The sequence below is a fragment of the Callorhinus ursinus genome, unplaced genomic scaffold (assembly GCF_003265705.2).
Source record: "Callorhinus ursinus isolate GAN/ISIS: 27379988/994484 unplaced genomic scaffold, GSC_fseal_2.0 scaffold30, whole genome shotgun sequence".
Classification (NCBI taxonomy): domain Eukaryota; kingdom Metazoa; phylum Chordata; class Mammalia; order Carnivora; family Otariidae; genus Callorhinus; species Callorhinus ursinus.
The window spans coordinates 16,310,326-16,327,653 of NW_027397092.1; the positions used below are offsets into that span (position 1 = coordinate 16,310,326).

The following is a 17,328-nucleotide window of genomic DNA, read 5'->3' on the forward strand; positions in this document are numbered from 1 at the left end:
TCAGTCGTGTCAAGTTCTGGAAAAACAAACCAACCAACCAACCAACCTTTTTGAACTGTGACCCTGTCTCTACACACTCCCTTGGTAAGAACTGCCCTGTCCTGAAGAATACGGTGATCCGTGCTTACTCTGCATTTTTTCAGGGGTTGTGTACATAATCTCGTAAATTTTTATTTCTGCTTGCTTCTTGCAGACATCGTGTTCCCGCTTTAAGTCGTTCTGAGAGGCGCCTTCCAAAGGCTCCTCCCGCCGCCTCCTCCCCTCCCTGAGGGCTCCCAGGCCAGGGCGGCGGGCAGGTGCCCCCTGAGAAGTGAGGCGAGGAGAGGGCTGGAGTCCTGGGCCTGGGTCCTGCGGACGACCTCGGGCCCCGCCGCGCGCGTGTCTCCTTCTGCTCGGCGAGGGGTCCGACGGCGAGCAGGGAGGCCGAGTCTGGAGCGCACGGGGTGTCCGGGCTGCGGCGCCGCGCGCGCGCGCGCACGCGCGCACACACGGACACACGCACGCACGCACGCACCCTCTCACTCTCGCCCCCTAAAGCCGCTTGGGAGTCGGGTGGGGCCGGTGGAGGCCTCTGCCCTTTCCTCCCCACCCCGCCTCGCCCCAGGGACGAGGTCCGGGCCCCACCCCGTCCTAGGCGGGCGCAGAAGGGATGACGGGCAGCCGGGGAAGCCATTAGGCGCAGGAGCAGGCGGAAAAATAAATACCCGCGCCACGGGGACGGGCCCCCACAGCTCGGCCAGGCTCAAACTCGCAGACTCGGCTTTCCCACTCCCACCCGCCGCTGTAGATCCACCAGCTGCTTGTGCTAGCCTTTAATCCCGGGATGCGCAGGGAGTGACTGCGTCACAAGTTTTCTGTGACCCGGGTCCCAGTTCTGAGACAGGGCGGCCGACTCTCAGGAGGAGACACAGATCCAGGATCCCCAATTCTGAGTGCCCCAGCCCACCTGGCCCGGACCCAGCGCTTATTACTGATCCCGAACCTTCCCCTCTCTCAGGTCCTTACCTCAGAGGCCTTCAAACCAGAGATTTGGCTATCATCTGCACCCTCACCCCAACCATCACATCCTACCCACCACTGTGTCTGGGGTTCTGCCTCCCAACCATTTCTGGGGTCTGTTTCAGGGCAGCTGGAGCATTCTCCCACTCCCTTGTTTCATGGACCCCTTCATGGCCCCCAGAGCCCTCAGGATGGAGTCCCTGATCTATCAGTTGTAGGCCTAGCATTTCAAGCCTCTCTGACTGATATTGCTGACTGCTTGGTCTCGCTTCCTCTGCTACACCATACCATCCTGTCTTTACATACCTCTCAGATCTTCTCTCAAACTCAAAATGCCTTTGTTCTTTCTTGTCCATCCAGCAAACTCCTACTCACTCTTCAAGGCCCAACTCCGCTGCCCCCATCGTCCCCTCCCTTAGAACAAAGCTTTGGCCCACACAACCCCAGGCAGAGTAATTCCCATCCACATGCCCTCTACCCCACCCCTTCCATTCCTACCCCATGCTTCTGGGCACACAACCTATTATCTCCTTTATCAGAGCGTGGCCCAGATCTATGTCTGTCTTACCCAGACCCTAGGCCACTAGGGGCAGCACCGCGCACCCCTTCCCGTACACACACACACACACACACACACACACACACACACACACACCTCCCACCGTCTTCCTCCTCACCTTGCTGTACTGGTTTCTGCTGGCGTACTTCCTAAGCCCGCTGGGGTGGTAAGGCCCGGAGGGCAACTCTAACCCTCGTATATCCTCAGCCTACGTCCGGCATCCTCAACCCCAACTCATTCATTCAACTAATTATTTGCTAAGAATCTACTATGTTCTGGGAACATAGGGAATTGAAAAGGGAATTGAGAAAGATCTCTCACTTAAGATGACATTTAAGCAAAGACCTGAGCTGATAAGGGAGCATTCGTGTGGGTATCTAGGGAAATTGCATTGCAAGCAGTGGGAGCAGGAAATACAAAGGTGCTGTGTGGGGCAGGGGGAGGAGGCATATATATGCTTGCCATGTTCTAAGAACAGTGAAGAAATGGCTGAAGTAGAGTAAGTGAAATGCTTAGGAGCAGTAGATAAGGCCAGAGAGATGTGGGGGCAGTCGAGCTGACTCTGTTGGCCCTGTAAGCCACAGGAAGGACTTTGGCTCTTAACTCTGAGATGAGAAGCCAGAGGAGTGGCCTGACCTGGGCTTTTATGTTTTAACCAGGATCATTCTGGCTGCTCTATGAAGACAAGACTGTAAGGGGCAAAGGTGGAAGCAGGGAGACCAGTTAGTAGGCATGACTGCATTCATCCCTAACTAATCCCTAACTAGCCCATTTTCCTCTGCCTCCATAGCTCCAGCCCCAACCCAGGCCCCCACATTCTCTTGCCTGGGTGCTGTAATAGCCTCCTGCTTGACCTTTCTGTCTTCTGTCTGGCCCCTCAATCCTTTCTCCACACACCAGCCAAGGGAGCTTTTTAAAATGCCATTCTGATTATGTCACTCCTGTCTATTAAAGCTTCCATAGCTCCCCATTGGTCTTAGGACAAAGCCTAAACTCCCAATCCGAGCCCACAAGCAGCTCCTGCTGATCCCTGCTGACGGCCCTGCCTCATGCCTTGACTGCAGTCATGCTGACCTGTAAGTTTAATTCATCAGGCTATCCTCCAGACTCCTGCAGCCTTCCTGGACCATCCAAGGAGCTTGAAATGAAAATGGAGTCCTTCTTTTTAGTTCTCTGTGTCACAAGCTTTGTCTGCCCCACCTTTGTCCTTGAGATTCGAAGAAAGGGGTGAGGGCAGGAGGTCACTTCATGCCAGCCCTCCCTTCCAGGCCAAGGACCGAGCCACTCCAGAGCGCACAATAGTCTGGCGCTATGCTCGTAGCCAATGAACAACTGAGTTGGGGGATGTTGTGACCTGTACTGTGATGCCCAGATGACTAGGCTGTGAGCCCAGGGTCCCTCTGCCCACCTGGGGAGTGCCTTGCCCCCTCCTTGGCCTCTGGCTCTCCCTGCCTAGCTTACCTGCACTCCCGCTCCATCTCGGACTGCTCACTCTTACCCAGGGTAACAGCTTCTTGCCATTGGGCCCCAGTCAGCTCCTGACTTGTCTTCACAACTCCAGATAATTTCCTCATTTATCATTTTCCCACATAACATTCAGTATTTTTCCATACAATATTCCTCAGCACCCCTGACTGGAGGTGGAAGTCTAAAAAGGATTGAGGGTAATAAAGGGGTCGCTCTAACAAGCAAGGGCTGTCCTCCTGTGCCTCCTCTACCACGAGTGGGAAACTCTATTTGAGTCTCCACAGAAATCAAATTTCTTCTTTGCTCCTATCTAATAAATAATTTGCAACCACTCGTGGTTGAAGGCAGAGGCCAGAAATCCCAGGAGAGCCTGCCAGAAGCCTCACCGGTTCCTGCGGGGTCTGGGGCCGGCTTTAGCCACGCAGGCTCAGGAACCTGACTGACCAGCCCTGTGGAGGGGGGTCTGTCTCCCTGGTTGGAGCTGGTAGCCAAGCCCAGAGGCTGACGCACTGCTCCCCACACACATCTTCACCAAGAAAGGCAGCAGTAGAACGACACTCAGCTGCTGTCCAGGGCATTCTTGGCCTTAAGGGCACGTTTTCATGGGCAGCCAGAGGACAGCCCCAGGCTTAGAGAAAGAAATGTGTGCTGGATAATAACTCGCACAAGAGCTGATGTGTCCCAGGCCTTCATCCCCGAGTCCTTGGTGAACTGATATTACTCTTCTTTAATCCTCACTCACATCAACCTAAAAGGAAATTATTATCCACATTTTATGGATGAGCTCAGAAATGTTGAGAAACTTGCCAGTGTCACATACTGGCTAGCTCATCTTGATGACAAGGGCAGCTAGGGCAACCCCAAGTATGCGTCTTCCCTGGAGAACATTGCCTGCCCTACTAATGATCTGGTGACTCCGACTAGGTCACTTCTGAAGGGTGCTAATCTGTCTCGGCTCGGCCAGGTCTCCAGAAGAGGCCAGAGTGCAGGCTTCGGACTCATCCCCTCCTCACATGGGGATGAGCTTCCAACCCTCCGTGGGCCATGGGATGGCGGAAGCTGGGCTGAACCAAGGTGACCCCTGAAGCTTTGGGTCTGCGTGTAGACGAGGCTGGTGCCCACAACATCTCATCATAAATTGTGGCATGCATGAACCCACCCCCAGGCCTGTTTCTGGGGTCAGGTCACGATTCCTGCTAAACAGCTGTTGGCTGCTCACCAGCTCCTCAGTGGTTCCTGGCGCTACTGAGAGCGAGCTGGGAATGGCCCTCTCCAGCTCCCAGGGCCCTTGCTCTGACCCCTGGAGCCTCCCTCATCACCCACAGAGAGGTTCCTGGGTGGGAGCAGTCTCTTGCCCCTCAGCCCCTCAGGCCGTGCTTTCTCATCCCATGTTCCTGCCCCTCTCCTGCCTGTCCCTGAGGCACCCGCTACCTCAAGGCTCCAGCCCAACCCCTCCCGTCCTCTCCAGAAGCTCACTCTCTAGAATGGCTTGGGTTGTTTGGGCCGTGTAATAGCTAGACCCCTTCCAAACTGCCCCTGCCATCCTTTTGTAGTCCCATCTCATCCACTGCATTTGGTCTGGGAGGACAGAGAACAAAGGACACCCTAGAGCAGGCAAGGGGGAGTTCTTTCTCTAGGCTCGATCTGAAAGTGACTGTCCTGCTTGGACTCCACTTAGGTTTGTTTACTTCCCAGCACCCAGAGCCGCCTCCATGGCAGATTTCTGCTTATCCCTTCAAGCTGTCCAGCTTTCCCATCAATTCTCTGAGTCTGCTTGCAGCCAGGCACCCTGACTGGCTCCACTCCCTGGTGACCGGAACTCTGCCATCGTGAACACTCCCAAATCTGTATCTCCAGCCCAGACCTCTGACTGCCTGTACATGTCTACCCGGGTGTCCCAAAGACACCTCAAACTCAAAGCATCCCAAACCCAGCTCACCATCTTCTCTCAAACCTACTTTTACTCCTATGCTTCCATCTTAGCCAAAGACAACACCCAAATCAGACATCTTCCCTGCCTCCTCTCCCTTCCTTATGCCCACATCCAGCGGGTCATCAACACCTGTCCTGCCACCTCCGTAAGAGCTCCAGAATCCATCTCTTGCTTGGCCACCCCTACCATCACCCTCTCTGACACCTACAACAGTCTCCCTGGTGTTCCCGCTTCCACCCTAGCTCCCTTCCCTGCATTCTCAATTTGGCCACCAGAGGGAACTTTCTAAAAACACAAGTCTCAATAGGTTTTGCTCCGGACTCTCCTTGGCCTCAGAATTAAATCCAACACCAAGTAACAAGAATGTTTAAGGTCAAGCACGGGGTAGCCTCTGCCAACATTTCCAACCTCATCCCTCTGCCTTCCGCCACTCCTGGTTTAGTGCTCACGTGGGCAAGTGAGCTGGATCGGATTGTTCCAGGGCCCAGAGGGGGCCCGCGGAGCCACATTTGTTGCCTGCAGACCCTCTTGGCAGGAATGAGCAGAAGAGGGAGTTCACCTTATTAGCGAGGCTGCCAGGGGCCCGCCTCCCTCATGCTCCTGAGCCGCACCCAGTGGAAGGCCGCACAGGCTGCGTCCTCCCCGGTCACATACGTCTAGGACGACTGAATATGGCACCTCCTTCTCGCTGCTTCAGACCCTCCGGGCCTCCTGCTTACTGCAGCCGCTGTGTCCGACCTGGCCCGATCTCAGTGCGCGGCTTACTTCCCACTTGCTGCTCCGGGACGTCTCTGACACTGAGGCCTGGAACGCATACAGAAACCTGCTCAACACTCACACATGTGCCATCTGAAAGTGTGGGGGAGTTAACACCCAAAGCAGCACCCCTGAGCCAATGAGGGATAGAAACCTATGGATAAATAGGTTTGCCTACTTGCAAACCTGAGACGGACATTTCTGAGACACCATCCTCCAGTCTCCCGCAACCGTGAACAACCCTATGCTGTGCCCTTGGAGTAGCTTTTCTTCTCTGTTTCACTCTCTGCAGTCCCTTACTCCTGTTTCCTTAGGTCCATTCCCAGACGGAAGGCAGACTTAGAAGGGAGGGATTCTACAGTTGGAACACTCTCCTTTCAAACAGGGTTGAGGAGCCCATTACTGTTAGTAAGTAGGCTGGTAATGATGCCTGGCACCCGGTGGCGAAACTCCCATCCATGCAAGATGAGAAAGAGACACAAGTGGAAAGTGGAACATTGGCTTGCATCAGTGTTTTTGAACCAGGGGTGATATAAACCCCCCCACTCAGTGGACATTTACTGATGCCTAGAGATTTTTTTAAAAGATTTTATTTATTTATTTGAGAGAGAGAGACAGAGACAGATTGAGAGAGAGCACAAGCAGAGAGAGGGGCAGAGGGAGAAGGAGAAGCAGACTCCCCGATGAGCAGGGAACCCAATGAGGAGCTCCATCCAAGGAGATCATGGCCTGAGCCAAAGGCAGACGCTTAGCCAACTGAGCCACCCAGGTGCCCCCAGATAGCTGCTTTTCAAAAGCCAAATAGCTCTCTGCTATAGAAGACATGACCTTGCTCTGGAACTCTAGAGACCTGTACTGAAATTCTTTTATTACAGCTTATCAGAGACTATCCAGCATTCTTATCACCATGAACACCTCTAGCACCATTGATTTTGCTGGGTCATGTGGACCAAGTGGCAGGGAACCTTGTACGTTGGACACACGGTAGAGCTCTCTCTGGCTCTGGGCTTCGCTCACAACTGGGAGCCTTCCAAGGCACCCAATAAATGGGTCAGAGTAGTATTCTCACGAAGCACTATGTCTTTATTACTGGTAGAGGGTACAGGGTGTAGCAACTTGACTTTACCTTACAGGGGATCACCAGGCATACTCCACACTACTGGTTCTCTAATAACTTTACCAATTTGCTTCAAAATAATATAGGATGGATGAAGCAAGTGAGGATATAGATGAAATAAGATTGGCCATGATGGTGGGTCTAAGGGTACATTTTCTAGTCTGTCCATTTTTATATACATTTAACTCATTCCAGAACAAAAAGGTAAAGGAAAATGTCACCAGTGTGGAAGGCCCCGAATCTTTTTATTCCCCATATTCTGACATGTGTGTGTCTTACTAGGACATCTAGAGTACTTGTCTATTCTTGCTCATTAAGTCATATTAGCATTATGTCATCAATACAGTGGCTATCATGATGTTTTAGGGAATATCAAGGTAGCCAAAGTCACTAACTACTATGTTGTGACAGAGAATAGGAGAATTGACATAGCCCAGGGGCAAGAAAGTGAATATGGGGGCGCCTGGGTGGCTCAGTCGGTTAAGCATCTGCCTTCAGCTCAGGTCATGATCCCAGGGTGCTGGGATCGCGTCCCACATAGAGGTCCCTGCTTAGGGGGGAGTCTGCTTCTCCCTCTGCCTCTGCTACTCCCCCTGCTTGTGCTCTCTCCCTCTCTCTCTCTCTCTCAAATAAATAAATAAAATCTTAAAAAAAAGAAAGTGAATATGTACTGCTATTCATCCCACAGAAAAGCAAATAGCTTTTGATTCTCCTTACTGAAGGATTTGGGGAAGAGAAAATCCACAATATTGGTGCTAGTTTTGTAATTCCTCCCAGGATGTGGTATCACTCCTGATTTAATAAATTGGTCAAAAATGTGGGCATGTTAAAGGCTTCTATTTGTCCCTACCTACCATAACGGCTCTTATTTAATAGGGCAGAGAGTAAATATTAGGGTGTGGCCAGCTGCTAAGCCTCACTCTCCCAGCTGTGCACTTAGGGACCGGGAATACACGTAGGGACCACTACAGTATGGATCTTTACATCACTTAGACCTGTTTGAATAAGAACTCCATTTACCACCTGGCTTTCATGAGCCTCCAATCTAACTGGGGCACCATGATGGTGTTTCCCAACCCTTGGGAGCAAGGCTAGCTCATACTCTGAATCCAACAGCCCTTGAAAGGTCTAGGACTTTCCCTTTTCCCAGGCCAGAGTTGCTCTGGTAAAAGATCATTGCTATGGACTGAACTGTGTCTCCCCTAAATTCATACTGAAAGCCCTAACCCTCAACCATATTTGGAGATGGGGACTTTGGGGACTAATTATGTTTAGATGAGATCATGAGAGTGGGGCCCTTATGATGGGATTAGTGCCTTTAGAAGAAGACACACCAGGGAGCTCCTAAGAAGGTGGCCATCTACAAGCCAGGAAGAAGACTCTCATGAGAAACTGAATCTGCCAGCACCTTGATCTTGGACTTCCCAGCCTCCAGAACCATGGGCAATACATTTCTGTTGTTTAAGCCTACCAGTCTGTGATATTTTGTTATGGCAGCTTGAGCAGACTAAGATAGCCACAGATCCTTTGTGGGAAGAGATTAGAGAAATAATTATCATATATACTTTTGGCAGCATAGGCGGTTTTTTCCTTAAAGAGACTTGGCCTCCTTTTCAATCAATAGGCTCTGAGCCTGTGAACTGGCCTAAATCTGGGAAATTAATGAGAAAATATTATTTCCCGTTATGGCAGCATCCATCAGCCTTCTGCTTACTAGCTCTTCTTTTGGAGGTGAGGTTCTTATACAAGTCAAGTAACACCTGGTCATCTGCCCATTTACTTAACTCCTAGGAACACCTTATGGTCGATTAGCCATCACCACATGGTAATGTGGTGGTTACACCACCAGCGTAAGCATGCTGGTTGCTACTTCAGTCTTGTCATGACCTACAGCCTGCTTCTGTTGATTGTGTCACCAGCCAGCCTCTGCTATTCTAGAATCTTATCCTCACGGACACTAGGAATCCTCACCTGTGCATTTTGTACTGCCAAAGAGAAGGGAGTGTCCTCAGGACTTGCCTTGGGAATGCAATCTGGTGATAGTTTCTCTGGTCTTGCATGATAAATACAATCTAACACTCTCACTCCCCCTGAGCCTTCTGACTCTTTTCGTACTCTGTCAAGAAAGTTCTGGCATCTCCAGCTTATATCAATAGGCCATAACTGTGTCAAAGTTTCAAAGAGCCATCTCAGAAGCAAATGGATATGTTTTTCTGTATCCTTGCTTCGATGTTAAACCCAGCATTATCACAGAGTGCTCCTAAGTTAATAAAGTCCCACATGTTACCCCTGTTCCCACCAAAACATAGGGCCTGTTCTTTTGTTTTGTTTTGTTTCCCCAATGAGTATGCCATTTCCTTGTGGATCAGGGTCTGTATTTCCCCACCGAGGCTGTGCTGAGACTTCCCCCTAGTTGTTGGTCTGGAGGCAGTGGTGAGGGGTGGGCAGGGGAGGATCTTGAGGAAGATAAGCATCATCTTAGGAGCCCCTTGCCTCTAGAGGAGTCTTGAGGAGGGATTCCTATCAAGGAGAGGTTGCTCTCATGCAGGAAGGAGAAGAGAGCTGCTGCTGCTGCTGCACTGGAAGGTTTAAGGGAATCCGGGAATTCAAAATTCTCACAATTAATTTACCAAACGTTTCTGTTCCATCTTTCAGGATTCTATGCATTTCCTTTTAGGGCTATGACTTTGTCATAGAACACCTATCAGAGCTGTGCATGCAGCGGTGCCTGGGTGGCTCAGTTGGCTAAGCAACCAACTCTTGATTTCTGCTCAGGTTGTGATCTCAGGGTCACGAGATCCAGCGAACGCTGCACTGGGCTCCTCACCAGATGTGGAGCCTGCTTAAGATTCTCTCTCTCCCCTTCCCTCTGCCCTTCCCACCCTCCAGGCTCATGAGCAGGTACTGGCTGTCATGCTCTCAAGCTCTCTTAAAAAAAAAAAAAAAAAAAGCTGTGCATGCAGCCTTTTTATGAAGCTGTCCTACTCTTTCAATTAAATCAGTTAAATCCTGGGTTTGATTTCCAGCACCACCTTCCCTGAGGCTGCAGGAAATGAGGGTCTCTTTAAGAGCTGCCATGGAGGTTTCCTGGCTTATACAGTGTGCCTTGAGTTTATAGATGGCTAAGCCAGGCCTATCATTTTCTTTGTTTTTTTTAAAGCTTTTATTTATTTATTTATTTATTTATTTATTTATTTATTTATTTAAGAGAGAGAGAGAGAGAGAGAAGGAACTCACGTGAGAGAGAGAGGGAGAGCAGGGGAAGGGGCAGAGAGAGAGGGAGAGAAAGCATTCCGAGGTCGTGATCCCATGACCCTGAGATTATGACCTGAGCTAAAGCCAAGAGTGGGTCACTTAACCAACTGAGCCACCCGGGCACCCTGGGCCTACATTTTCTTTTTTCAAGGCTCTAAAGCACTTAGCAAAAGCCATTTAACTCCATGATCCTTGTAATCACCATACATTCTATGTGCCATAATTGGGGTTTCTCGACTTTGGCACTATTTTGGGCCAGATAATTGTTGTTTGTTGTGAGGGGCTGTCCTGTGCATTTTAGGATGTTTAGCAGCATCTCTTGCCTCTACCTACTGGATGCCAGTAACACTTTCCTTAGTTGTGATGAAAAAAAAGAAAAGAAAAAAGTATCTCTAGGGGCACCTGGGTGGCTCAGTCGGTGAAACGTCTGCCTTCAGCTCAGGTCATGATTTCAGGGTCCTGAAAATCCATCGGTCCATATAAAAATCCATGATCAACAATATCAGAATTTTAAGTAAAGATAGGATCGATATTATTAAGTTTTTCCTTGGCTTTAGGATCCAATATATTTCAGCATAGCATAATCACTGACCCAGGTGCCAATAACCTGCTCAGTTACACAGTCTTTGCTGCCCTTACCTTCTCCCCTATTCATTCTTCCTAAGCCCTCACTCCTTTTCCTGGGATCACTACTCAACACTAGCTATCTCCCCATAAATTTTTCTCTCAGGCTTTGCTCTTCCACTGGGGGAAAAGGGAAGGATAAAATTCAAGCTAAGTAAGACAATGACCACATAAAATATTGTTTAAAGGGTACTTTTTTTTTAAGATTTATTTTTTTATTTGGGAGGGTTGGAGGGGAGAGGCAGAGGGAGAGAGAATTCCAAAGCAAACTCCCCACTGAGTGGGAAGCCCACGGGGGTGGGGGTGTCCTAGTGCGATCCCACCACGCTGAGATCATGACCTGAGCTGAAATCAAGAGTTGTCTACCCAACCAACTGTGGCACCCAGGCGCCCCAAGGATACTTTTGAAAGTAAAGAGATGTGCTATTAATAATTTCACAGGAGTAACAGGCATAAATCAGACCTGTCCTGGCACAGAAGGACATATGGTCTTATCACAGAAAAGGAAAGAGGTTCAGGGAGTGAGAAGCCAGCTTAAGAGGAGGGTCAGACTGCAAACTACGAAAGAAAACCGTGGAGCCTCTCAGCAGGGGCCTGGAAAAGCAAACACGCTTATACACAATCTCCAAACACCTGTCAATCTCGTCTGATTGCCTCATGAACTCCAGCACTCAGACCGCAGTCTCCAGCTAGCTCACGCAACAGCAGAGGGCCCTACCCCTGGGCACTGAGCAGTCTGTGGTCCCTGCTCCGGCTGCCCTGCCAGATCTGGCCGAACTAGACGTTTTCCTCCCTCCCCCCGTTCCCAGAGTGCGGGTGGTGCCTTTGCAACCCAGAGGCCTTCCAGTCCAAGAAGGTTCTGGCGGTCAGCCCCAGTAAAGAACCCTGGGACATGGGGAAAATGAAGGGATCCAAATCAGACCCTGGAAGTGGTGACAGGGGCGCCTCCATGACTGTGCTCTCACAAGGGGCCAGGCTCCGTGTGGAAGTCTTCTGTAGAGGCCCCAGCGGGATCCTGGGACGACCCGGTAGCCCCTGCCCCCCACCTCCCTTCGTCAGAGCCTATCAGTGACGCAGCGTGACCTCGTTCATCCCTTCCCGACTCTGGGCCCGGTTCCCCCTCTTCTAAAGGTGAGGCTCCGGGCTGCTCCGAAGACGCTTTCCCGAGCGGCGCCGGCTGGTGACTGAGTGCAGCCCTCCTGGGACGGGTGGGGAGTGAGCGCCCTGGCGCCCGGTGCCAGCCGCTCGCGCCCGCGTGCGTGCCAGCGCAGACGTCGCACTCCCGTCACCCCTGCGCCCGCAGAGGCTTCCGCGGAGCGCCGACTCCACGGACTCGCACGCCAGCGCTCCGCCCGAGGCCGCCTGAACTCAGACTCCGGATTGGGAGGGCCAGGGAGAAACCCCTGTCCCGGGCGAGGCCTGGGGCGGCGCTCTCCCCTGTGGGACTCAACACCGCGGCTTCGGGCCGGGAGCGCAGCATTTGGAGTCGCGGGCGACGCGGGGTGCGCGGGAGCGGCGCTTTCTCAACCGCAGGCGGGCTACTCCCAGAGCCGGGTAAGGCTCTGCCATGGGGTCGCGGGGGCAGGGGGGCGGAGCACGAGGCGGAGCCGGCCGGGAGCCCCACCCTGGCCGCGCGGCCGCCCTCCCCTCCCCGCCCCAGCCGGGATGGGGGTGTGGTCCCGAGTGCCCACTGTGGCTTCCCGCTTTGCGACCCGCTCCCGGGCGCGTTCCAACGCCCGCAGCCTGCTTCCTGGGAAAGCTTACGCGGCCCAGTTTCCCGCAGGCTGCCTGGCCGCCGAGAACGTTCTGACCCCTTCGGGGAACGCCCTCGACCACGCGACTCTGGCCGAGGACCGCTCTCAGGACCGTTGCAGCCGCGGAGCAGCGGTGAGTAGCATGCGGGACTACGACGAGGTGACCAGCTTCCTGGGCGAGTGGGGGCCCTTCCAGCGCCTCATCTTCTTCCTGCTCAGCGCCAGCATCATCCCCAACGGCTTCAATGGAATGTCAGTCGTGTTCCTGGCCGCCACCCCGGAGCACCGCTGCCGGGTGCCGGACACGGCGAACCTAAGCCGCGCGTGGCGCAACCACAGTGTCCCGCTGCGGCTGCAGGACGGCCGCGAGGTGCCTCACAGCTGCCGGCGCTACCGGCTCGCGGCGATCGCCAACTTCTCGGCGCTCGGGCTGGAGCCGGGGCGCGATGTGGACCTGGAGCAGCTGGAGCAGGAGGGCTGCGTGGATGGCTGGGAGTTCAGCCAGGACATCTACCTGTCCACCATCGTGACCGAGGTGGGTGTGTGAATGACCCTCCATCTGCTTCAGACCCCTTGAGACTCCCTGGCAGTCCCTGGATGAGCGATCCCCGCCCCGCGTCAAACCCGAGTGGCGAGCAATTTGGGTTATGCGTCTAACACGTGCGGGCCACCCAGAAGAGCAGGACTTCTGTGAGGCTTATTCAGGATGAGTTCTGTCTAGTATGGAGGGGATGAAGCAGGGACTGTTGTCACCAACTGTCTTTTCCTTTGCGAGTTTTGCAACAGATGAAATTGTTCCCCAAGAGGCCCGTCCCAGGCTGCTCAGAGGTACAGTCTGAGTCAAGTTCCTGCTACCCGCATGAGGAGGGGTGTGTGGATCTCTGCTGAGCCCAAGTGCAGACACAGGGAAGAGCCTTGCTGTCTGGTGGGCCATGGGCAGGTCTGACCTGTTCCTTGGCCACAGACTTCTGAAGCAGCAGGGGGTCTACTGCTCTGCCATCCACCTTTTGGTGAGGCTTGAGGTCCTGTCTTGAGGCTCCAATTTCTCTGAAAAGGAGCAGAAGGCCTCCTGATGCTGACTGGGTGCAGGGGACCATAGAAGCCATAACCTTGGCCCCAATGTACTAATGAAGAGACCAACTCACACAGACCCATTTGAGCATAGGATCCAGTGGTGGACAGGGGTTCCAGCTTATGCCATCAGCCCCTCAGGATCCTTAGTGGTTTGGTGGCAGATTTTCTAAGTTTCAGGAGTCAGGCTACACACATACTTCGTCCCCTATACTTCTTGCTTTGCATCTGGTAAGGGCCATGAGATGTTAGGTCCATCTGAGGAGGGTATACCTAGACTAGTTTTCTGCTGTAGATCAGGCAGGTAGAATCTCCCAGCTTCTGGCCCTTCCCCCACTCTATGTTCCTCCCAAGAAAAACCTGAGTGTGACCCCTGCTAGTCCTTAATTCTCTTCCCTCAGTGTAATGTGGCAATCATCAGAACCACAAGTGGCCTTGTGCTGGACACTAGGCTGTAGACATCTGAGGTTTGGGGCCTGCTCTCAAAGCTCAGATGCCCATGGGGCACAGTGCCATGTTATAGAGAGGGCTAACATCAGCCCTGGTTACTAGTAGAGTTCTGGAGCCTGAATTCAAATTCTGGCTGGCTCGCTGTGTGACCTGGGACAATATATTACCCTCTCTGTAGGGATAACAGGGTGAGGAAATACTCCAAGAAGAAGTGATAAAATTTGACCTGAGTCTGAAAATATGAGTAGACCTTGTCCAAGCAAAGAACATGGCAGATTCTGTGGATGGAATTCCCATAGATCCAGGTAGCTGATGTTCAGGGAATGGCAGGTGTGGCTAGAAATGCCTACAAAGATCATGTCACAGTGGGCATTGTAGGAATGTTGAGGAATTGACTTCATTCTGAGGACAGTGAGGAAATAAGGAAATAATAAAGGTTATAAGCAAGGGGTAGCATGGCCATATTTGGCAGAGGCTCACTCTAGCTGCTGTGAAAAGCAAGACCAGTGAAGAATCCGCAGGAGTTTCCTTGGCAAGAGCCTGGTGGCCAGCTAGGGGTGGTGACTGTATAGTCTGTAGGACCTGTGAAGAGTGGGCTCAGCCTGTGGACCACCTCTGGATCCCCCCAGCATTGGCACCACACCTTCCTTGGGCACTGAGTTGACTGTGATTCTCTGGCATTGATTGCTTAGCTGGGGCTCCTGGTGTGTGCCCATCCCTTGCCCCATAGCCTGTTCCTGGGGCATCTAATAGTGGGGGTCAGCTCCCTCCAACTCAGTTCCTGGAAGTATCATCAGAACTTGAACTGGAGCTGGCCCCAGTAGGCACAGCACCCCCCGACAACTGGTTTGACCTGTCTCTTTTCCCCTCCTTGCTGGTGTCATTCACCTCCGGGGAAGAGTGGGTAGCTGTTGGCCTCCAAGGCCATAGCTCCCCCTGTTGTGCCCTGCTCATAGCATCCTGGGAGCACCTCTGGGGACTCATATCATCACATGCTCACACTCATGCAAAAGGGTTTGCTTTTTTCAGCAGCCTTTCCCTTCCTTGCTGCTTTTTTGGGTTGTGGAGTAAAGTGTGCGTGCTGGTGTTGGGAGGAAGGAGGAGAGAAGCACAAGGGTGAGTAGGGAGAGGTGGCTCTCCCCAAAGAGATGGTGGCCCAAGGAGAAGTTCTGGAGTCAGCCTGGAGGGCCAATTCTGACCTCACCCCTAGCCACTTGGTTCACTTCAGCAGGTTACATCACTGCTCAAAGCCTCAGTTTCCTTAACTGTAAGAGGGGATACAAGTGTATGAAAACAGGCTCAACATTACTAATCATTAAGGAAATGTAAATCAAAACCACAATGAGATATCACCTCATATCCATTAGGATGACTGCTATTAAAAAAAAATACAGAAAATAACAAGTGTTGGCAAGGATGTGGAGAAATGGGAATCCCTCTGTGTGCTGTTGGTAGGAATGTAAAAAGGTGTAGCCACTATGAAAAACAGTATGGCAGTTCCTCAAAAAATTAAGAGTAGAATTGCCATTGAATCCAGCAATATCACGTACAGGCATAGATACACAAAAATTGAAAGCAGGGTCTCAAAGAAATATTTGTACACTTATGTTCATAGCAACATCATACACAACAGCCAAAAGGTAAAAGCATCCCAAATGTCCATCAGTGGATTAATGGATAAAGAAAATGTGACATATAGATACAATGGAATATTATTCACCCTTAAAAAGGAAGGAAATTCTGACACATTCTACAATACAGATGAACTTTGAGGACATTATACTAAGTGAAATAAACCAGTCACAGAAAGACCCAAAAAATGTGTGATTTTGCTTGTACAAGATATGAAGAGTAGTCAAACTCATAGAAACAGAAAGAAGTAGTTAGTAGGGGGCGCCTGGGTGGCTCAGTTGGTTAAGCGACTGCCTTCGGCTCAGGTCATGATCCTGGAGTCCAGGGATCGAGTCCCGCGTCGGGCTCCCTGCTCAGCAGGGAGTCTGCTTCTCCCTCTGACCCTCTTCCCTCTCGTGCTCTCTGTCTCTCATTCTCTCTCTCAAATAAATAAATAAAATCTTTAAAAAAAAAAGTAGTTAGTAGGGGCTAGGGCGGGGGGGGCGGAAACCCTAATAAGTTTTACATCTGACTTCTCATCGGAAACAATGGAGGCCAGAAGGCAGTGGAATAACATATTCAAAATGCTGAAAGATAAAAAGATGTCAACCAAGAATCTTATTTCTCGCAAAATTATCTTTCAAAAATGAAGTAAAGACATTCCCAGATACAAAAACAAACAAACAAAAAACGTGGGGAGAAATTTGGGTAGCCGTGCTGCCTTACAAGAAATACTTAAAGAAGTTCTTCAGGAGTTAAATTTTTTTTAAATGCATGACTTAAGCTCTGAAAACTAGAAAACATCTTTGAAAGAAATTAAAGGAGACCTAAATAAATGGAAACATGTGTCATGTTCTGTTCATGAAGCAGAAGGCATAATATGGTTAAGATGGGAGCACTCCTCAAATTGATCTGTAGATTCAACACAAAAGGGGTTCAGCATCATTAATCATTAGGGAAATGAAAATTGACACCACAATGAGACACTCCTTAACACATGCTGGGATGGTTAAAATTAAAATGACATACAATAACAACTATGGGTAGGAATATGGAGAATTGAAACCCTCACTCAGTACTGCTGGGATTACAAAACTGTGCAGCCACTTTCGAAAACAGGGCATTTCTCAAAATTTAGCAGTTCCACTCCTACGGATATACCAAAGAAGAATGAAAACATACATCCATGCAAAATCTTGTACACAAAAGTTCATAGCATCATTATGCGTAAGAGCTAAAAAGTAGAAACAACCCCATTGTCTAGCAACTGATGACTGGCTAAGTACGATGTGGTCCTACCCATACAATGATATATTATTCAACCATAAAAATCAGGGAAGTAGTGATACATGCTAAAACCAGATGAATGAACCTTGGAAACATTATGCTAAGTGAAAGAAGCCAATCACAAAATACTACATGTTGTATATGTTCCCTTCTGTTAAATGTCCAGAATAGGCAAATCCTTAGAGACGGCAAGTATATTAGTGGTTGCCAGGGGCTAGGGGAAGAGAGTGGGAAGGAACTGCTCATAGGTATGGGGTTTCTTTCAGAGGTGCTGAAAATGTTCTAAAATTAGATAGTGCTGATGGTTGCACAACCATCAGCACTGAAAACTACTGAATTGTACACATTACAAGAATATATACTGAAAACTACTGAATTGTACACATTACAAGAGTGAATTTTAGAGCATGTAAATTGTATTTCAATGAAGCTATTATAAACAAAA

At 50.7% G+C, this 17,328-nt stretch overlaps 1 protein-coding gene across 3 annotated transcripts in view; it reads left to right on the top strand.

The window, feature by feature from the left end:
• The first annotated feature begins 12,007 nt into the window (after window positions 1–12,007).
• Window positions 12,008–17,328, top strand: part of LOC112815174 (solute carrier family 22 member 4) — a 38,389-nt gene continuing 33,068 nt past the window's right edge. The window contains exons 1-2 of one of the 3 annotated variants that reach the window (XM_025860977.2): window positions 12,008–12,264; window positions 12,484–12,999. In XM_025860977.2, coding sequence (XP_025716762.1) covers window positions 12,607–12,999 — 393 coding nt within the window. In that variant the 5' untranslated portion in view covers window positions 12,008–12,264; window positions 12,484–12,606. Of the gene's footprint in view, window positions 12,265–12,384; window positions 13,000–17,328 lie in introns of those variants that run through there. The other 2 variants (XM_073878643.1, XM_073878642.1) reach the window with 2 other exon arrangements.